At 43.5% G+C, this 23,342-nt stretch overlaps 1 protein-coding gene across 1 annotated transcript in view; it reads right to left on the bottom strand.

Moving 5' to 3' along the window:
- The window catches only part of ITPR2 (inositol 1,4,5-trisphosphate receptor type 2), a 423,569-nt gene that overhangs the window by 24,357 nt on the left and 375,870 nt on the right, over positions 1–23,342 (bottom strand). The window contains exon 55 of the mRNA XM_081114981.1: positions 18,418–18,578. Within this exon, the coding sequence (XP_080971107.1) occupies positions 18,418–18,578 (161 nt within the window). The remainder of the gene's footprint in view (positions 1–18,417; positions 18,579–23,342) is intronic.

Below are 23,342 nucleotides of genomic sequence, written 5' to 3'. Positions count from 1 at the left end.
CAGAGAGAGGGCACGGGACACTGTGTTTGAACCTACCCAGATCTTATGCGTCTGTTCCTGATCAGCATCCTAGCTAATAAAAGAGAAATGTGGTAATTGGCATACGACCGCTACCCTTCCCATTGGCTAATCAGCGAGATATGCAAATTAACTGCCAGCCAAGATGGCGGCCGGCAGCCAGGCAGCTTGAAATTAACATGAGGCTTGCTTGCTTCAGTGACGGAGGACTCCAACGTTCCCCGCCTGCTTTGCCGGCCTCTGAGCTTGCAGTTTAAGAAACATTGTAACGAATATAGAAGCTAAACAAAACCCCAGAAACCTGCTTTCAGCGAGCCGGGATCTCAGAGCTGGAGTTATACATTGTTTCGATTATAGAACCGAAACAAACCAGATACCTGCTTTCAGGAGTGGAGGCCTAAGAGCTGGAGCCTCAGAGCTAAAGCTGGCCCAGAATAAAAAAAGAAAAAGAAAAAAAGGAGCGGTTGGGAGCTTCCGTCACCCGCCAGCCTGAAAACAGCCCTCAGCCCCTCACCCAGACTGGCCAGGCACCCTGAAGGGTGTGTGACCAGCTGCAAACAGTCATCATCCCCTCACCTAGGCTGGCCAGGCATCCCAGTGGGGACCCCCACCCTGATCCAGGACACCCTTCAGGGCAAACCAGCCAGCCCCACCCATGCACCAGGCCTCTATCCTATATAGTAAAAGGGTAATATGCCTCCCAGCACCGGGATCATCGGAGCTGAGAGGCCTCCCAGCACCGGGATCAGCGTGACAGGGGGGAGCTCCCCAACCCCCTGATCACCCTGCGGCTCTGTGTGTGACAGGGGGTGGTGCCACAACCTCCCTATCCGCCCTGCTCTGTTCCTGACAGGGGAAGGCGCCCCAACCTCCTGATCAGCCCTGCTCTGTGCCTGATACGGGGGAGCTCCCCAACCCCCTGATTGCCCTGCGGCTGTGTGTGACAGGGTGCGGCGCCCCAACCACCTGATTGGCCCTGCTCTGTGTGTGACAGGGTGCGGCGCCCCAACCTCCTCACCCCCCCACGGGCCCTGCTCTGTGTGTGACAGGGTAGAGCCATAACCTCCCCATCAGCCCTGCCCTGAGTGTGACAGTGGCGGCGCCCCAACCCCCTGATCTGCCCTGCTCTGTGTGTGACAGGGGGCGGTGCCCCAACTCCCCTATTGGCCCTACTCTGTGAGTGACAGGGGGGAGCTCCCCAACCCCATGATGGGCTCTGCTCTGTGTGTGACAGGGGGGAGCTCCCCAACCCCCTGATGAGCCCTGCTCTGTGTGTGACAGGGGGGAGCTCCCCAACCTCCTGATCGACCCTGCTCTGTGCATGACAGGGTATGGAGCCCCAACCCCCCTGATGGGCCCTGCTCTGTGCGTGACAGGGGGTGGCGCCGCAACCTCCCCATCGACCCTGCCTTCAGTGTGACAGGGGGTGGTGCCCCAACCCCCAATCGGTCTTACCTTGAGCGTGACTGAGGGTGGCATCGCAACCTCCTAGTCCTGTGCATGACAGGGGGCGGCGCCCCAACTCCCCAATCAGCCCTGCTCTGAGCCCGACCAGGGGCTGCACCTAGGGAGTGGGCCTGCCCTCTGCCACCCGGGAGCAGGTCTAAGCCAGCAGGCCGTTATCTCCCGAGGGGTCCCAGACTGGGAGAGGGCACAGGCCGGGCTGAGGGACGCCCCCCTTCCCCCCCGAGTACACAAATTTTTGTGCACCGGGCCTCTAGTTTCTTATAATAAAGCTGTAATTGAAACTATGGTGTTTCTCTGAGTTTTGAGTCATTCTAGTGAATAATCAAACCTGAAGGGTCATGGGAAACCCTGACTTTGTAGCCAGTTGGGTGAGATGTGCGTGGCCTGGGGACACTGAGGGCAGCTGGCATCTGAGCTAAGGGCAGTCCTGTTGGGTCTGACTAACCTGTCGGGTCTGAGCTAACTCTGAGGGGTTAGCATCAGGGTCGTACTGCTGTACACTAGTTGGTGATAGAATGGCACCCCAGGTCACTGTCACTGCATCAGACAGAATGAACCTGGGAAAATGACTTATTTACAGCCCGGTGCTGATGAGAAGAGAGCACTCTAATCCTACCATCAGTTTGTCTTAAACAGTGAGCAAATCCATGTAAATATTACATGTTAAAATTGACTTATGAAGCTAAAATCTCTTAACATCTTCCTTTAGGTTATTTTCTTCCATGTGGAATCTTCATTCCAATATCAATAGCTGTGCTTATAGTTTTAAATACATCAATTGTATTATTATCAGTTAACAAACAAGACTCATATAGGATTTCTAAAGCTCCATCTTTAGTTTTGATCCGTCTTCTCTCCTGAACCCATTTTGTTATCTCCAGGCCATTGTCCTCATAGATGGAATGAACTGGCAACCAAAACCACTGTTCTCCTGAATGTTTGAGGGGGTAGGGGGTGAGCTAACTATTGATATTTCAGTCAAAAAAGTGTTCTTGTAGTCACCCAACTTGAAATCACAGTCTTCTTTCCCTTTCTCCTAACTCCATTGTCCACAAACAGTTTTCTTATTTTATCTTTTATGGGGAATTAGGGAGTCAAAAGTTAGTGCTGGAAGGACCTCAGAGATCAGGTATTTCATTCATTTGTTCAGTAGATACTTGTTGAGAGCCCCTTTGCTCCAGCTCTAGGTACTGAGGAAACAGTGATGAGGATAATCAAGAGTCCAGTTTCCAGGAAAACAGAGATGGTTAAAAAAATAGTTAATGAATTCGCAGGCAAATAATTTCAGATAGTGTTGAGGGCTTTGAGTAAAATATATCAAGGTACTCCTATAGAGAGCCTGGGGTCTTCTTTAGTGGGGCTGGCCAGAAATGGAGGATTTTAGTTTCTGAAGGTAAGCATTCCAGGTAAAGGGATCAGCAGGAGACAAGGGTGCAGAATTAGAAACCTCAGAAAAAAAGCCAGGGAGGCTGGGCACAGGGAGAGAGGCAGGTGGGGCTGGCGGGCAGGCCCACCAGGTTCATGGGTGGTGGTGGAATGAGGACAACAGCCTATCCTCGCTTCTGGTCAAATCACTGTTCCACCTCACCCATCCCTTCCTTTCTAATTCTGTTCTTTTCATCATCTTTCCCATCAGTGTGATTGTCATTGGTTTCCCTTTCTTCAACCTCTTGCCTTATTACTACATCCTACTGTGGACTATAAGACTCCTCCTAAAAATTCCATTTAAAACACCATGTCAATCCCCTACTTAAAAATCATCAGTGTTTCCCCTTTGTGGGATCAAGCAGAAAGTCCTTACCTTGAGCAATTCATTCCTGCTACAATTTAGCCCCAACCTAATCCAGGGGGTGGATCCACCCATGCTTTGATATCGATGACTCAAATCTGCTTCTTTCCCTTACACACAACATCCTCTCCTCAACCTGCAGAACAGCTGGTGACCCGTATGTAGCTAGTGCAATCTTGCTGCCTGCTGTCCTCATCCAACCTTCATGACCATATATTATGCTCCCCCAATTAGGCCCAAGATTCTTGAAGGCTGAGAATTTATTTGTTCTGTATTTGTGTCTCCCTAGAGTCTCTAACCCATTGTCATAGACATGGTAGGTATTAAGTAACAGTTGTTGAGTAAATAATGATTTCTTGAGCCCTGAAAGCTGTTCTGATCCTCAAACTCTCATGTATATTTTAAAATTTAGTGAAACATCTACTATGTGTCAGATAGTGCATATATATTAACTTGTTTGATCTTCATAGAAACCATATAGGTAGGAATGTTTACCCAATTTACAGATGAAGAAACTGAGATCTAGGAAGGTTACATTACCTGCCCAAGACTCCCGAAGTCCCCAGTCCGTGTCTAAGCAGCAGGCTACCCTGTGTCGCTCTCATACACAGCACCCTTCCACTAACTCCCTTCAACACCCCACATGCTCATTTCATTCTTGGTTATTTGGGCAGAAGTGCGATATACACTAGAAAACAGGTGGGGAGAACACGATGCTCTCAAGTAAGAAGAATATCACCCCCAATAAAATGAGTTATGATACATCCACTGGCCCTATGCCTTTGTCTTCTAAAATAATATCTCCAACTGGATTTAGTGCTTCCAAATGGTCCTCAGCTCAGGAAACAGGAATTCCCCGAGCCACGCAGCCCAGTAGGATGCCCATGCAGGAGGAAACCTAAGAGAGCCAGGATATTCTTTCTCAAGCAAAATGTGTGCCTTGTACTGGAACTTTTTCAAATGTTGGAAAAAAAATGAAAAAGGTGATTACACGACTGAAAAATGCTGCAAGTTCTTCACTTGAAGACGCCGAAGATGCACTCTTTGGAAAACGAAACAGACATCCTCCGTTGTTCCCATCCTCCAGCCAGGATAAAGGCAAAGCCTGCTGCCCCCCCCCCCCCCCCTCCAGGTGAACCGATAAAATTCATCCTTCTATAACCTTTGTGCTGACTCCGGCAGTTCCTGCCACCTCCTTTCACAACAGCCTGCCCTGTCCTCGCTGGGACACTGCCGATAGCATCACAGCATGCCTCTGGGCAAGATCTGTCCCGTAATCAGTTGTAAAGCTCAAATGGAGTCGCTGGTTCCAGCGATTCAAGTGGTGAAGTGAGCTCCTTCCGGACTTTGGTTTCAACAAAGGAACAAGTGCCGTGCGGACTGGAGTCAGAGGCAGGCCACAAGTCAGGAAGGTCCCTCTACCCGATCTGTCCCAGGGGTAACCCTTGCTAACTTTGTAACAACTGCTGACTTTTTAGGACCTGCCTTCTGCTCTCAACAGGAGACTCTGTGACAGGCCACACCTGGCCAATCTCCTCTGGCCCCTTTCCAGGAGTTCGTCCAGTGCGCAGGATTTCACAGGCGGTATTTACCTAAGAAATGGAAGTGGACCATTGCCTAACCTTTGCAGTGGTTCTCAACCTTCTGGCCCTTTAAATACAGTTCCTCATGTTGTGACCCAACCATAAAATTATTTTCGTTGCTACTTCATAACTGTAATGTTGCTACTGTTATGAATCGTAATGTAAATATCTGATATGCAGGATGGTCTTAGGCGACCCCTGTGAAAGGGTCGTTCGACTGCCAAAGGGGTCGCGACCCACAGGTTGAGAACCGCTGCAAGAGGAACGCTATGCAGAATCAGTAACTGTTTGACCCTTAAAAGGCTTAAGAATGCTCTGAATCTGCAAAGTCGCATATTGCTTTGAGCAGCCAAATATTTTAAATAGAAGTAGAATACCCAAATATGTGTTGAGCAATAACCCTGAGCCAGGGTGATTGAGCCTGTGTTGAACATGAGGCTATGTGTGATTTTCCTTAATCCACATAGGAACCCTAGTAAAGGGGGTATTATCCCCGCTTACAGGTGAGGAAACAGACTCAGAGACCAGGGGTAACCAAACCTCAGATGCTATCATTTCAAAACACCATGATCTCTAAATCCACATTAGAGCAACTGACTCCACTAGCCTGACATCAACGACTAATCCCTGGAACACAAATGCTGAACCATTTTTGTAAAATTCAGCAATTATTCTTCAGGAATTCCCTTAGGTGAAACTAGACCCAAATCCCATGAACATGAGCTTGCCTACGCAACTAGGGCAGTACCCCTACGTAACACAAGGGCAGTGTTTCAGCTCAACTGCCGTCTTCACTAATCACTCATGATGTGGCATGGGCTGAGCCGGTCTATCAAAAGCCACTGGACAGAAGTTGCGTATCTTTACGGTATACAGTGCTCGTTCCCACAACTTACAGTTTGATGGCATCTGCTACTCTCTGGAAGAAAGCCAGCATTTCTGAGTAAAACCTATCCGTCCCACAACGTGGATTTTTACTGTTCCAGAGAGCCAACTGAGAATTGAACAAGATCTTACGGTAATGACTAGAAGTGAATTTCTTTCTTTTTCTTCCTGGAGTTCTTTCTTGCTGGATTTTTTCTCTTTCCTGGCACAGCAGGGAGACATCTTTTTATTAAGTTTATGAGCATCAGAGATGTGAACGTCCCTTTACACGTTTAAAATAAGTGACTTAGGATAGGTCACGATTTCAAAGAGGCTCCTATATATTGGAGCAAATCTAAATCACTTTGCTCAGAACATTTGGGCTTGTAGCACAATCTCATCCTGAAACCTATCAGTGTTGGGTCACAGGAGTTCCAAACACCAACCTAAACATTTCTAGGTTCACTGGCTGATGGAAAGTTAAATCTTTCAGAGTCTTCCAATGAACACTGTTTTTCCTCCTTTCTGGTTCTACTGTTGGATGAGTACAATCTGGATGGTAGACTTTTGAAATCATTATGATTAGTTATTGTTGGTATTAAATAACAGAGCTCTGTGTCCTTCCATCAAAGGGCATGCTCTCTGACTTACTTTATATAATCTCCCTTGAACAGTCTCATCCAATCTGTGATTTCAACTATCACCTATACTCCAGTGACTTACAAATTGTTCTGAGCATTTATCAAATCTTTGTTGAGTACTTACTATATACCAGGCACTGCTCTAAGCTCCTGGGATACCCTAGTGCAGTGGTCGGCAAACTCATTAGTCAACAGAGCCAAATATCAACAGTACAACGACTGAAATTTCTTTTGAGAGCCAAATTTTTTAAACTTAAACTATATAGGTGGATACATTGTTACTAACTTAATTAGGGTACTCCTAAGGCTTAGGAAGAGCCACACTCAAGGGACCAAAGAGCCGCATGTGGCTCGCGAGCCGCAGTTTGCCGACCACGGCCCTCGTGAATAAGAGAGACAGCAATCTTATTCTTGTGTGAGTTGATTGTTACTAACTTCTTGCTGGAATTACAGACCCATGTATTCAGTTTTGTGTTGAACTTACGCATTTGGACACCCAAACTGTGCCTGTGCAAACTGAGATGATCTTCTCAAATGACTCTTGTGGAACCCCTAGGGTTTGAGCCCCACCTCTCAACCTGTAAGAACTCGCCCAGGCCAGAGACCTAAACCACCTTCTGCCCGCCTGCAGGGAGTCCTCTTCCTGAATCTTTTCATAGCTATCACTTCCTTTCAATCTCCAGTGGCATCTCATTTCAGCTCTCGTCCTTGTTCCTGGGTAATAAAATCTTTCTACCTACCTTCCTCTTGCCCAGGATGGCTCCCTTGAATCCACTTCTTACACTGCCAGGGAACTTGCTTTCTAAAACATACCTAACCTTGCTTCTTTGCTTTGCTATCTCTGAAGGGCTTCCCTGAGCTTTCAGGGGAAGTAAAATCTTGCAAGCACACAGAGTCCTTGTGATCTGGCTCCTGACGACCACATGACCTCCTGCTCTGAAGCGCCTCCCTCTCCCCCCAGACAGGCCTGCTGCTTCCTCCACCTGCTGCATCCACACCTCCCTGACTCACTCAGGCATCCAGGCGTGACCTCCTGAAGCCTCCCTTTCCAGGCCATCTGCTCTGCGGCAGGCTCCCCCGCTGCACGGTGCCATCACCTCCCCTTTGTTTCATTTCTCCAACTCCTGAAGGCAGTTACAATCTCTGCCTCAACCTTGATTCCCTGAGCAGTCCAGGGCCTGGAGCACAGAAAGCACTCAACTTGTGTTTGCTGAATGAACAAACCTTTAACTGATGGGCAATGGGTTATTGATCTGCATTTTCAAGTCATTTTTTGCCATATCTTAGCTATTGCAGCTTAGACACCAAGAATTCCAATTCCTTAAATTACTGGAGAAGCAGGAAGAGCTTTCTTCCTTCCAAAGGATGCCTTTTGTTTTTTAGTTTCGTTTTTCCCCTCTACCTCTTCTCCAACACTTGACATACATATATTTGATCTTAGTCAAAATTTATCTGATTCTCCTGAGGAGAAGGCACAGCTAACAGTAAAATCACAGACATCAGCCCCCAGAAAAATCTACATTTGGAGCCTAGCCCAAGCACTCATTTACTGAGCACTATAGATAAATGATGAACTTCACTGAACCTCGATTTACATAAAATGGGTATAATGAAATAAGATAACATGCAAAGCTGCTAGCACCTATCATAATTTTAGTTTCTTTTCTTTTTTTTCTGTGCTCAACCTTTCCCTTTAAGATACACACCTTGCCTGGAATACATTCCCCTCCATTCCATTTGACAAAACCCTCCTCATTGTTTAAGGTCCTGGTAATCTTCTCTGTGCACGGCCCCTGGTGCCTCCAGCCAGAAGGAATCGTCCTGTCCTCTGGGCTCTGGAGGCTCTAGGTCTTTTTTTGATAGAGAGTTAAAAATATCAATGAGAGAGAAACACTGATCAGCTGCCTCCTCCACACCCCTCACTGGCGATGTGCCCGCAACCAAGGTACATGCTCTTGACCGGAATCGAACCTGGGACCCATCAGTCCGCAGGCCGACGCTCTATGCACTGAGCCAAACTGGTTAAAGGCAAGGCTCTAGGTCTTACTCAATTTGTTCAACAAACCAATGCTGAGGGCCTACTATGTATTGGGCATTCATTAAGTGCTGAGAACTCTGCAGTGAATAAAACAGATGTGTGAATGCCTAAGTCATACAGAAGAAAAATAAACATGTCACAGTATAAACACCATCTTAGGTCAGAGACATCTGAGTGCTCCACAGGGGGTCAGGAAAGAAGGCAGCTGGAATGGGCGTGTCAGGGAAGGCGCTAGGCATGGAAAGAGCTGGGGAACAACTATAAATGGGTGGCACCCACATATCAAGGCCCTGACCAGGAAAGAAGTATGGCATGTTTCCTGCAAAGAACCGTAGTTGAAGCATAGTTGGCTAAGGAAGGGGAGATAAAATGAGATTGATGAAGTCGGCTGGGGCCGGACTGCGTAAGGTGGGTTACATCCTAAGTACCACCGAACGGCTTTAAGCAGGGACATCCCAGTAGAGTTTGTTTTGGGATTTCTCCAGCTGCCATGTTTGTACATTTATTACATCTCTCACCAGAGTCCTGATTTGCACTACAGCTCCTGGTGAATATAGCCGTCCTCTTTATTACATTAGGGCTGTGTGAGGGCACTGACGATGTTTATTCTTGTTTCTATCACTGCCTAGTGCTCCCCGGTAAATGCTTGTCAAATTAAACTAGAACATCCTGCGGCCTCTGTTTCTCTCACCTGGCATTGCTATAACTGTGGATGTAATGTGCCTCCTCTTTGTGGGAAGCTGCAGTTGCCCACCAGCTCTGAGCGAGTACATCTTTTCCTATTAGGATTCCTCTCAGGCCTTCTTGACATTGTAGGGCGGTGAGCTGACTTCCTGTCTCCCGCCAGCTCCACTCCCTTCCCTGGACTGAATGTGGACAGTCCCTCCTCTGCCTAGCGCAAGGCATCCTGCTGAGAGTGCTGGCTGCAGTGGCCTGACCTGCTCTCAAAGGAACCACTGCTTCTAGCTCTGCATATGGTCCCAGAACATTGAATAACAACATTCAATGGGCATTTATGGACCACCTGCGTGTGCCTGGAACATGAAGGACGCAGCAGCCCTTTCTGCTAGCTGTGCAACATTGGGCAAGCTACCAGTCCTTTATAAGCCTCAGTTTCCTCATGTATAGACTGGGGATAGTAATAGCAGACTACCTCTGAGGGCTGTTACAAGGCTGTACAAGAGATCGTCATGTCAAACACTTAGCACAGCACCTGGAATATAGGCAGCATTCATCATATGTCAGGAGATTAGCAGTCGTATTGCGAGTCTGCATGATTTTATTTAATCCTCACAGTAACTCTAAGGAAGGTCTTATTCTATCCAAGGTCCATATATAGCTGGTACGTATAGATACTGCTGTACTAGTTGTTAAACCTTTGAGGTTTTTCCTAGTTGCTAATTTTTTTTAATTTTAAAAAATATATATGTTTATTGATTTCAGAGAAAAGGGGAGAGAGAGAAACATCAATGATGAAAGAGAATCATTGATTGGCTGCCTCCTGCACGCCCCACACTGGGGCTCGAGCCGGCAACCCAGGAATTGAACCGTGACCTACTGGTTCATAGGTTGACGCTCAACCACTGAGCCACACTGGGCTCCTAGTTGCCAAATTAGACATTGTCTCAAACCGTCCAAATTTTCCCCGCCCCCCTATGACCCTGGAGCCTTCTCTGCTTAGGTTCTTCTGGGATCCCTGCCTCCCCTTTCTCCCCATGATCAAGCAACTAAAGGGACAGGGCCTGGCACAGCAGGAGGCCTGCAGGACCCAGGCACAGTTCAGATGGTTCTGTTCTGGGTGCTGACTGGTTGACTGAATTTATTTCATTGATGGGTAAAGTAACGTGCAGATGGGAGAAGTGAAGTCTTTCCACCAACCCTGTAGGTGAAAATCCTACAAAGTCCAACATCAGAATCTACTGCCCAGGTTTGCTCCTTTACACAGAGCTTCTCCTTCGACACTGGCTAGAAAAAGTAACACAATCCATTTTTTTGCCTCTTGAACTTGGAGGACTATCACCTGGACACCAGCAAATTGGGTTTCCGATGAACTCAGGAAGTAGCTGCTGACTTCTCCGAGTCAGCGACTCACCTGCCTGCCCTCATCTTTATTCCCCATCCTGCTTCCTACCATGAATCCCATGAGGACACTCTTTGGCTCAAATCCTACACTTGCTTCCTGCCCTGAGGTCTAATAACCTGACCCCTGGGAGAGTCTCCAAGATGATGACGCTGTGTACAGCCACACAGTTAAGTACTCACCATTTCTATCGCTACTTTACAAACTAAGAGGAGGCCTAGAAAGAGGTTAAAATGTGTGCAAAAATGTGGCAACTCATACATCTTGCATATGAATACTCTACAAGAAAGTAGAATAGTGTGGAGGACAGATTCCACGATGACACTGAAATCCAGAGCCGGGAATTGAAAGAGATCCCTCTTAAATTGAAGACACGTGTGTGGACTTCGACTGTGGAAAGTGAAGGTGGTGGCTCCTTGAATGTAAACGTTCACTTCTTAATTGTGCATTCTGAGCTGCAAGGGCCCCCTGGGCTTGCCCTGATATGTAAACATTTTAAAAACTGTCTTATTAAGGTTTAAAGTCTTTCAAATAGGTCTTCAAGACTGAGCAGTTACATAATTGGCTCAATTAGATCCAATTACACAATTAGTGTAGATTAGAAATAATAGAATCAGAACATATAATTTCATAATGATACATGATAATAATGCAAAAATTAAGTTGGCAAAGGGTGCTTGTGCAGGAGGGGTGCCTACAGATCTTAGAAGACGCGATGTCTTTCATGAGCCCAAACATCCCCCACCTCCGACAGTTACTGTTGGAAAATGTGGTTTAACTAAGCAACATTTATTTTGAATTCTGGACATAGAAAACAGCATCTGGAAACGTGGTAGTTCTTTTCCTCCTTTATGTAGCTAAAGTCCTGGGTGACTCCATTTCTTTTCTGTCTCATTAAAAGGAGGATTTCTCTCTGAGGTCTTAATAGATGATTACAATGAAGAATCCGTGCTTAAGGGTGAGTTGTGCTGACATGCCCACCGACGCACAGGCCTGCCCCGCTGCGAGTGGAACAGCTCAGGCACACTCCGGAGGGTTTGTGCGTGTGTGGGAGGAGCTGGGCTGGAGAAATGCTGGGGGAGAGGAGACAGAGGGATTAAGACGCCTGTCTCTCAAATCCGGTTTTTAATATTGCCTTCATTATACTTGGTTCAGGTGGCCTGACCCTTCCTGCTGCCTTTTTATCTTCTGAGTTTCAAAAAGGGGAAAGATGACATTTGATTAATGAGAAATTCATGTCCCAAACTCTTGCAGCTATGTTGGTGTATCTCTCTGTAAATTGTGTCCAACTACCAGAGGACTAAGAAGAAACCATTCATGTGTTAATTCGCTCATGATTTTATTTATTCATTCAGTAAGCATTTCGAGCCTCTCCAGGGAAGGGACTATTTCTTATTTATCCTACATATCAAGCCCACAGCACGACTGCTAGCCTGTCGGAGGGACTCAATGTATATCGAATTGTTTTTAATACATATCACAGATATTAACCTGTCCTGTTCTGTAATTACAGAACAAACAGCTACTCTATTCTTAGTTGTGGCCTTCGAGAAACTTACAATCATTTGTGTGTGTGTCAAGACGATTATCACGATAACGAAAACATGACTTAAATTGTCCTAGTCGAAACTGACACAATGTCAGGAAACAGTTTTTTGTCAAGAGTCAAATAAGTAGAAAAACTGAAAAGTGTCATGCACTGAAATGAGGAAATAATCCCCCCAAAACCATGGTCATGGGGAGGGTTACAGCCCAGTACCACCCGGACACTGGAGCATTGGGGGAGGCAGCCAGTCTCTGAACATGCAGTGGTGCCTCTCTGCCAGGCACCAGGGATTTCATCCTGCTGTTCGTCAAATTAACTAGTAAATATCCCCAAAGGCCCCTAACATCTCAGCAAATGAACACTGAAAATCTGAAAATGTTCCCCAAATGTCAGAGCAACATCTGAAAGCTTTGGGCATCTTTTCTAATGATCTCTATTTTGAGTTTTCCTCCTTGGTCATCGTCCTTTGGGTAATGGGAGAAGCGAAGGGGCTTAATGATGCTCAGAGGCCATTATGAATAAAGGCTACAGGATTTATCCCTTACACCCTCCCTTCTAATTTTTTATTTTTTAATTCCCTTTCTTTATTTTATTTTCCTGCACAGTCCTTCTTTTACCCTTCTCATTTTCTTTTTCTTCTTCTTTTTTTTTGATTAATTAAATCTTTATTGTTCAGATTATTACAGTTGTTCCTCTTTTTTCCCCCCATAACTCCCCTCCACCCAGTTCCTACCCAACCCTCCTCCCTCACTCCCCACCCACTGTCCTCATCCATCGGTGCACAATTGTTGTCCAGTCTCATCCCGCATCTCCCTCACCCCTTTCCCCCGCAAGAATAGACAGTCCACTCCCTTTCTATGCCCCTGATTCTATTATAATCACCAGTTCATTCTGTTCATCAGATTATTCACTTGATTTTCAGATTCACTTGTTGATAGATGTGTATTTGTTGTTCATAATTTGTATCTTTACCTTTTTCTTCTTCTCCCTCTTCTTAAAGGATACCTTTCAGCATTTCATATAATACTGGTTTGGTGGTGATGAACTCCTTCAGCTTTTTCTTATCTGTGAAGCTCTTTATCTGACCTTCAATTCTGAATGATAGCTTTGCTGGATAAAGTAATCTTGGTTGTAGGTTCTTGGCATTCATCACTTTGAATATTTCTTGCCACTCCCTTCTGGCCTGCAAAGTTTCTGTTGAGAAATCAGCTGACAGTCGTATGGGTGCTCCCTTGTAGGTAACTGACTTTCTTTCTCTTGCTGCTTTTAAGATTCTCTCTTTGTCTTTTGCTCTTGGCATTTTAATTATGATGTGTCTTGGTGTGGTCCTCTTTGGATTCCTTTTGTTTGGGGTTCTCTGTGCTTCCTGGACTTATAAGTCTCTTTCTTTCACCAGGTAGGGGAAGTTTTCTGTCATTATTTCTTCAAATAGGTTTTCAATATCTTGCTCTCTCTCTTCTTCTGGCACCCCTATAATTCGGATGTTGGTACGCTTGAAGCTGTCCCAGAGGCTCTTTACACTATCTTCGTATTTTTGGATTCTTTTTTCATTTTGCTTTTCCGGTTGGGTGTTTTTTGCTTCTTCGTATTTCAAATCGTTGACTTGATTCTTGCGATCCTCTAGTCTGCTGTTGGGATTCTGTATAATATTCTTTATTTCAGTCAGTGCATGCTTAATTTCTAGTTGGTCCTTTATCACAACCTCGAGGGTCTCACTAGATTTCTTGTAGATCTCATTAAGTTTATCGGCAGTTTCTAGAAAATTCTTGAAAAACCTTAAAAGTGTGGTTTTGAACTCTATATCTAGTCATTTACTTTCCTCCATTTCTGTCATTTGTGTCCTTTTTCTTTGTCTCTGCATTTTTTATGCTTCCCTGTGTTGATAAAGTGGTTTTCTGTGCTAAGTGTCCTCTAGGGCCCAGTGGCTCAGCCTCCCCAATTACCTGAGGAGGACACTCTTGGTGCACCCCCTTGTGGTCTTTGTGCACAGTCTTGTTGTAGTTAAGCCTTGATTGTTATAGGTATCACTGGGAGGAATTGACCTCCAGGCCAATTGGCTATGAGAATCAGTTGTGTCTGCAGTGGGAGAACTTCTGTGCTGGAGACACCCCTCCAGGGCAAGACTTGCTTCAATGGGGCTTTGGTGCTCACTGAGTCTGCCCCCTGAGTATGTGCTTTATGGTTCCACAGAGCTGCAAACTGGATGGTCCCATTCTGAGCTCTGGGTGGCTCCTGGCTTCTGGATCTCTAGGGAGGTGCTAATCTAGCCTCTGCCTTAGGCTATCCAGCAAAAGCCTCCCTGCAGGGCTTGGGCAGGGCATGTCCCACGGGATCAACAGGGCGGGGCTAGCAGTTATGGCTGCTCTCAGAGGCTCTGCTTCTCAGTGTCTGGGCAATCACTGCATGCCCCTCCGAGAGAAAGCTGCCCTCAAGTTCCAACCGATGCCAGACAGTCCCGCTTCTCCCGTATGAGTCTGGGTCCCCAGAGACTTGCCCGGAACTGGAGCTCAGAGCCTGAGACTCCCTCCCGATTGAAAACGACAACCGCGCCCTCAGCCGCCAGCCCTCTCCAAATGCACCTCCGCACCTTAGTATTTTACTTCCACACTGTGCCTCCTCTGAGTCTCGGTATGCTTTTCTCTTTCTTTCTAGTTGTGGAATTTCCACTCAGCTAGCCTTCCTGTGGTTCTGGATGATGTCCGTTCCATCTTTTAGTTGTATTTTTGCAGTGGTTGTTCGAGGCAGCAAACTCCGGTGTTTACGTATGACACCGTCTTGGTTTCCGCCTTCTTCTCATTTTCTATTCCCAATAAATACTAGCTCAAAATATCAATTCTCTTATCAAAAATGATGGTTTGCTTGCAAGACAAAAAATCTATTCTCCAGAATACCTTGATCTACTCACATCTCCTATAACAATGTTCCAAAAGATGCTCTTTGTTAATTCAGATACTCAGACAGAGGATATTTGAACAGCGTGGCATGGAGTTTAAAGGTGGGGGTACGGAAGTTTGGAGTTTCTATTAATATTTACAAATCTTGACTCTATCACTGGTTGGATTTAGAGGCACAAACATACTTCCTTAGGTTCTAACTTCTAGAGGCAATATATTAATTTATTTACAATGTATGTTTTAGTGCTTATTGGTATACATCTTCCTTATTGACATAGCAATAAAGTATAGACATTGGAGGTTAATAAATATTCAGAAGGGAGAAACATCTCCCAAATTTTTATATTCTTTTTTTCTCATTTTACCAAAAGCCAGGAAGCATTTCCTAAGGGCCTAGGGTAAAATCCAAGTTACTTAGTGTAGTAGAATTCAGATGACTTGTTTTGGGAATGAATATAAGGAACTTCCTCATTTTCTTTTGCATAAATCCTTGATTATGAAAGCTGCATCAATTACAAAAAATTTATAGCTTCTTTCAAAGACCTTTTAACAAACAAGCACTTAAATCAACTTGGTAAATGAACCTGTTTGTAAGGAGAAAATATAAAAGTGGTAGAACATGTCTGGAAGGTTTCTTACCAAATTGTTACGAGTAGTTAGCCCTGGGTTGGACAGAGGGGAAAAAAAAGTCTTTAAACTGAGCTGTAGAGGTGTTTCAACTTATGTGTTCTAAAATCTTCTCTTTCTTTATAAGAGGATCAGGATCAAAAAGCCACAATCTCCACAGAGAGAGCTGGGAGTAACAGATTTTCTGAATTGGGTTCATCAGCTATAGATTTTTAGAAGTTTTCAAATCGGCTATTTCAGTAAATGAACAATCTTCCATGAGAATGGCTTTTTGTTTCCACCAGTTCTGAGCTTAATATCACCCTTCCTTCCCCTGACCATTAACATTCAGGAACGGTGCCTGCTCTCTTGGATGTGCGCTGCTTGGATGAGAATGAGACAGTTTGTGTTGGAATGAGCTTGTGAGCTCTTCTGCCTCCTGTCACGGTCCTGGAGAGAGTGCTGACAGAAGAGCACGGACAGAAACACAGGTACGTACGTGGATACCTAACAATTCAAGTACAAGTGCCTGGCAGAACACCGGTCTTGATGTCAAGGCTAAAGATGGGTCTACATTTTCACAGCCATCTCCTCTCACGGTGGAAGGCACCTGCTGATTTCCTCATTACAATTTCCAAAGACTTCGACCTGTCTCGTCTTCATGGCCTCTTTGTAGCAAATGATGCCGTTGGAACTGTGACACTGAAATGCTCATCTCTTGGCTGTCGACACACTCCACTTTCTGGTTCTCCTTCTGCCCTTCGTGTTGTCTTCTTTTCTACTTACTTTACTTGTCTTTCTTCTTTTTCCTACATGAGAGGTCTGTCTCTGGCTTTCTCTTCTCTCTTCTCTTTATAGTTCTCCCTTCTCCCCCACCTCTCTCTAATCTGATGGTCATTCCATGTGGGTAGTCACAGTGAAAACTGTAAATTACTGAGGACCTATGCTCTGTGCTAAAAGCATTTTACATTTCATCTCACTGATACCACACCAACTATTTTCTGCCTTTTAGATGAGGGAGCAGAATCTCAGGTAGGTTCAAAAACTCACCCAAACTATCCAAGACCATACAACAAAATAAGTGAGGGAACCAAAGTTTGAGCCCATATTTTTCTGGCTTTAAGGTGCATGCTGTTGTCACTACCCTGTCCCCTCTAATCCATGACTCAGTCTCCAGTCACAGTGGCACAGTGCACTGAGGTACAGTCTCATAAGTGCCATGGAAACATTCTTTTGAGTTAATATAGCTCTTGTAATAATCATAACCTGCATGTCTTTTTCCATATAAACAACTCTAAACCTACTTTTGCCCACCACCTGTATATATTAGTTAAATTGACTCAAACTTTGATAAAGTATAACAATGTGAGGTCACACTTCCAATGCAATTATTTACATGTTTATATTCCCCATCAAGCAGAAACAATGTTTCACACCAACAGTCTCTGAGCATCTCGAGATCAAGGCTATAAAATAATGACTATAAATGTATATCCTCAAAGTGATTACTTTTCCCCCTAATTTAAAAGGGAGAGAGGGCAGAAAAAGATATATTGAATAAAATAATATTATGTCCTGTCTACTACCATATGAAGAACGCAGAGAAACAACTTATAGTAGGATGCAAGTCAATAAAAATGTACTAAAAATGCGGAATTATAAAAATATAATTTACATTAAATCTCCTGTGACATAAATATTGTCAAGTAAAGTAAACTACTGCAATATTAACTTGTACTCCTTAATATGTTCACAGCCATGGGCAAACTACGACCTGCGGGCCGGATCTGGCCCGTTTGAAATGAATAAAACTAAAAAAAAAAAAAAAAAAAAAAAGACTGTACCCTTTTATGTAATGATGTTTACTTTGAATTTATATTAGTTCACACAAACACTCCATCCATGCTTTTGTTCCGGCCCTCCGGTCCAGTTTAAGAACCCATTGTGGCCCTCGAGTCAAAAAGTTTGCCCACCCCTGTGTTAGCCTCTGAACATGTTCTTTAGTTGCTCCCCATGTTATCGTTTGTCTTCCTGAGTGGATGGTAAGCTCCCAGAGTGAAGGTTAGAGAGTCACTGATGGCTGTCCTGTCACTTTGTGGTGTTCACCAACTGTTATCCCAGGGACCGAGCAGCAAAGAGGATCATGACACTTCTCATCCTCAAATAGCTAATGCAATTTTGCTGGGTGATTTTTAAAAAAACAAAATCCAATACACAGCTAGATTTATTATAAGAATATCAGATGCAATGACGCTCACTAAATGAGTATCATGGATACACTAAAGCTGTACCTTTGGCTTCTCTTTAAGCCAGTCGGTTTTAACCTTCTATGAAACAGACGAAACTTCGGACCACAGGCCATCACACCCTCTGTGCAACGCTACTACTCTTAATGAGGCGTTATAAGCAACCGGATGTGGCAGGGTCACTGCTAATGCATCACCGGCACTGATGACCCTATGCAAAGGGCGTGCAGACAGAAAGCCAGTATTTTCCCATTGAAATCGAACACTATACTCTTCCCTTCCTTAAACCCTTGAGTTCTGCAATTCAAGATATTTCTTAAAGTATGACTCTTCTGTTCACATTTGCCAATGGGAAAGTTCCAGATTTTTGGAATTGAGACATAGCAGGAGGTATGAGGCCAGAAGATGACAGATATGACAGATGGTGCAGAATTAATTCTGCAGTAAATATCTGTGCACCTCAGATTTAAATTTGGTTTGTATAACTAAGAAGTCCACTGGGAACCAATGAGTTAGCCAGTACAGCGATCCTGCAGTGACTGACAGTCCTGTTTAAAAGTTAACAAAACGGGACAAGGGAAGGGTAGAGAAGGAAAAGCATCCAAAATCCAACACAGTTCCAGATCAAACCCTCTGATCACTCACCACAATCATTTGAGCCACGTAACTTTCAGGTCCAGTGTATTCAGTTGGGTCTTTAACCTTCACCAAGACGAGGAAATACAAATAATGCCACATGTTGTGTTCCGACTTGATGTGCTCCTCAAATGACACAGTTTTATTATCAAACTTGTCCCTCTCGAGTCCTGCAGAACACGGGAAACACAAGGTATGTAATCTGTCATTTAATCAGCATTTCCTTCTTAGCCTAAAACAGTGGTTCTCAATGCTGTGACCCTTTAATACAGTTCCTCATGTTGTGGTGACCCCAACCATAAAATTATTTTCGTTGCATCTTCATAACTGTAATTTTGCTACTGTTATGAATCATAATGTAAATATCTGATATGCAGGATGTATTTTCATTGTTACAAATTGAACATAATTAAAGCATAGTGATTAATGACAAAAAATATGTAATTATATATGTTTTCCGATGGTCTTAGGCGACCCCTGTGAAAGGGTCGTTCGACCCACAAAGGGGTCGCGACCCACAGGTTGAGAACTGCTGGCCTAAAAACACAATAATGTGTGAAAAAATGCTTTCTGTAAGCATGCGTCAATTTACTATGTTATGATTAAAAACAACATAGTACATAAGACCTCCAGAAAAAAAAAAGGCCATAGTTTATGGATTTATTCCCAACTAACATTTCCCCCCAATAGATACTTGGAAATGTATTATTATAGATGTAAAATTTGCAGATAATTTCAAATAAAGCCATATCAAAATAGTCAAATTAAATTGGACCACAAGTCTAAGTAAAAAAAGTAAAATTGATTGTGCAAGAAATGGCACACATGCTAATCAGGACAGAAGAAAAAAGTCATTTAATCCAGGAACTTCAAAACCACTTGTGATCAGTGAAGAGTAAGCGAATGTCCACCATGATCTGGGCTCTGAGTGCAATAAGGACTGACGGACCTGTCCACCCCTCAGATGACTGTGTTCCAGCCAGTCTAGGAAGGGGACCGTCTGCTCAACTTCTGGGGCACATTTTCAGTCTCTGGATGGTCATTGAGGAAAGGATCTGGGTAGTAACACTCTTTTTTTCTCAAAGGTTGAAGATTGAATGAAAGGAAATGAATGGAGATGAAGAAAAACATCCATGGAAAAATGGATTAGGAAGCCAAGTAAAATGGGATGTTGGGATTCAGTCTGGTTTTGCAGTTCAGATGTTGGAGAAGAAACCAGGAAATTGAATTCCAATCCTGGTTATTTTCTTTTTCCTAAGCATATATATTTTTTAAAAAGGCCATTGAGCCATTCAGGCATAAAGAAGACCCTTTCAATATTAAGACACAAAGCACAAAAGTACAAAATCTGTCCCAAGTGAAGGAGTGACCTTTTAAATTATGGTACTGGATATTCTAATGGAAAATACCATAAAATTTAGCTGGCTGATGGCTATGCCTCATCTTATTTGATCTATCATCAGCTCAGCATGTCCCAAATAGAATCCAATCTTTTTCCCAACCCTGCTCCACCCACAGTCCTCTTTTCATTCCATGGCAACGCCATTTTTTCAGTTATTCAAGCCAGAATCTAGGAGTCATCCTTGAATCCTCTCTCTCTCTCTCTCTCTCTCTCTCTCTCTCTCTCTCTCACACACACACACACACACACACACACACACACACACACCATCCCATCTATATTGAAATTCTTCTGGCTCTACCTTCAACATATACCCAGAATCTGATCACTTCTCAACACCCCCACCACTACCACTCAGTCTGAACCATTATCCTCTCTCATCTGGGCTACTACAATAGTCTCTCAGAATCCCCCTGTCAACTCTTATTCTCTACAGCCTATTCTCAACATAGCAGTCAGGTGATCACTTAAAAATCTAAGTGAGATAGCATCTCTCCCCTTTTCCAAACCATGTAGATCCTCAGCTCCTTAGAGTAAAGGTCAAAGTCTTTAAAATGGCCTGCAAGTAGGGTGGCCAGATAAAAGACAAGATGCCTGATTACATCTGAATCTCAGATAAACAATGAGTAATTGTTGAGTATAACTATTTATTCCATATGTCCCATATGATATCTACAGTGGGGCCTTGACTTACCAGTGTCCCGACTAACAAGTTTTTTGAGATACCAGCTGTCTCTTGGCCGATTTTTTGCATTGAGTTGATAGAGTAATTTGAGTTAACGAGCTCTTTAACGAGTTCAATCTCGGAACGAATTAAACGGAACGAATTAAACTCGTAAGTCAAGGCCCCACTGTATTTGCTAAACCTAAAGTGATGTGGCCCTATAGCTTCTCTAACCTCATCTCCTATTATACTCTCCCTTGCTAACTTTCATCCAGCCACCACGGTCTCCTTGCTATTCCTTGCATACAGACTCCCACTTTAGGGCCTTTGAACTTGTCATTTCCTCTGCCCACAACACTCTTCTCTCTGGTAGCTCTTTGACCAACTCACTCACCTTCTAGTTTTTGCTCAACTCTCACCGTCTCAATGTGGCTCAACTTAATCACCCTATTTAATCCTATAGGTGTTCCCTTCCCTTTTGGGGACATTCTCAACCACTCCTTTTTTTCTATAGCGCTTATCACCTCCTAACAGATGGAATATAGCCATATTAATGTTGTTAAATCAAACTGGACAACAAGAAAAAGGTAAAGAGGTAAAAATGATTGTGCAAGAAAAATCCTGTCTGCTAATCAGCATAGGAGAAATGTCATTTTATCCAGGAACTTATTATGTTTATCATTTATTGCATGTCCATGGGCAGATACATCTGTCTCTGTTCTTCATCAATGGTCCCAATAGCTTAGAATGGTGCCTGGCACATAGTTGCCACTAAATGTTTATCCAATGCCTTAAGAATATTTCACTAATAAAATATTGTCCCACTAGGTTGGTTATAATAAAAAACAGATAATAACAAGTGTTGGTGATGATGTGTATAAATTAGAATCCTCATACACTACAGGTGGGAATGTAAAATAGCACCGCTATTTTAAAACACAGTTTGGCAGTTTCTCAAAAATTAAACATAAAGTTACCATATGACCCAGCAACTCCACTTACACACACACACACACACACACACACACACACACACACACACGAGAAATAAAAACATATGTCCACACAAAAGCTTGGACATAAATTGTTCATAGCAGCATTATCTATAGGGGGTACAGCTCAGTGGCTCAGGGTTAGAGCATTTGATTGCTTATTCATAATTGCCAAAAGAAGTAGAAACAATTCCAAATGTTTATCATCTGATGAAAGGATAAACAAAATATCCATTCAATAAATATTTTTCTGCATTAATATAAAGTACTGATGCATGTTACAACATGAACCGTTAACATCATACTTAGTGAAAGAAGCAAGTCACAGAAGACCATATATTCTGTGATTCTATTTATATGAAATGTCCAGAATAGGAAAATCTATAGAGGCAGATGGTAGATCAATGGTTGCCTTGGGCTGAGGAGGATAAAAGATTGGGGGAGGGAGAATGATGAAGCTAAAGGGTATGAGGTTTCTTTTGGGGACAATGAAAAAATTCTAAAATTGATTATGATGATAGATGCCTAACTCTGAATATATAAAAACCACTGAGTTGTATACTTTACACAAATGAGTTGTAAGGTATATAAATTATACTTCAACAGAGATGTTACTCCAAAAAAAGAGAGAAATGTTGAAGTAGACTTTCTCAGTATTCAATTTAAACAATTATCTACCTGTTGCAAGGCACATAGGGCTATAAAAATAATGTGTTTACTATCAATTAATCCATAATGTGGTAGAGGAAACAGACAACAGAATTCTGAAGTGGTATAAATTGCCCACAAAGCATAGAGAAAGGCAAAATGAATTCTCACTAGATATATTTTAAATGGTTTTGAAGAGGTATAAAGCTTTGAATGTCTGGCCTTGAAACATGATTATGGCAAGTGGAATGGTAATAAAAGATATTTAATTTTTATTTAGCACATATTTATGCTGACAACTATAAAGATGTCTAAATATGCTATTAGAATTCCAATAATCCAATCTGACCTTTTAGCATGTGAGGAAATAGATTCAGAGGGATTCAATTAATTGCTCAAGTCAACACCTTGGTTAGTGGAAAAGTCAGCCAGTATTTAAATAAAAATATTTCTGATGCCAAAGCCAGGTTCTCTTGCCATCTGGGCAGAGGAAATGGCATGGCAAAGCTAGAGATGAAAGTAGATGACTTGTTTGGGGGAGCGTCAATCCCTCTGGTGTGGTTAGAAGGGAACATTGGGAAATGAAGATGAAATGGTACATTTGGCACAAACCATAATGAGCTTTAAGCACAAAGCTAAGGAGCCTGCACTTTATTCTGAAGGCTTTGCGTGGAGGCGAGCACATTCAGAGCTGGGCTTTCAGTAATGGCAGGATTTAGAGGAAGACTGTGGGAGAAGAGGCTGAGGGTGGAGGCCAGGGACCAGGGCAGTGGAGGGGAAATAAAAAGAGGGGGACTGGTTATCTTTCATCTTCATTGGTTCTTGCTCACTAAGCTTTGTTGTCCATTCCCATGGTTCCAACCATCATCATGCTGATGATTTCTCAATCTTTATCCCCAATACTGACCTTTCTTCTCAACTTCACTTTCTATTTCCAGCAGCCTCATGGATAAAAAATCCTTCTGGATAGCTTACGAGCATGTCAAACTAAACTCATTAAAAATTTGTTTCTTTAGACCTTTTTATTCACTTCTGTTAATGAAATCTCTGTCAACCAAGGAATTTGAAGTGATCTTCAGACTCATGCTCTGACAATCCACTTCTTGTAATCACTCTGACTTTCTCACCATTCTCCAAACACACTAAATCCTCTGAAAACTCAATGCCTCCATCTAGTCTCTTTCCTGCCTTCCAGGTATTCCTTCTTCAAGACTCGCTCAACCACTGC

Source organism: Myotis nattereri, assembly GCF_964212035.1.
Source record: "Myotis nattereri genome assembly, chromosome: 2".
Taxonomy (NCBI): Eukaryota; Metazoa; Chordata; class Mammalia; order Chiroptera; family Vespertilionidae; genus Myotis; species Myotis nattereri.
Note: the sequence above shows the minus strand (reverse complement) of the source record. Positions and strands in the feature narration are given on the sequence as shown.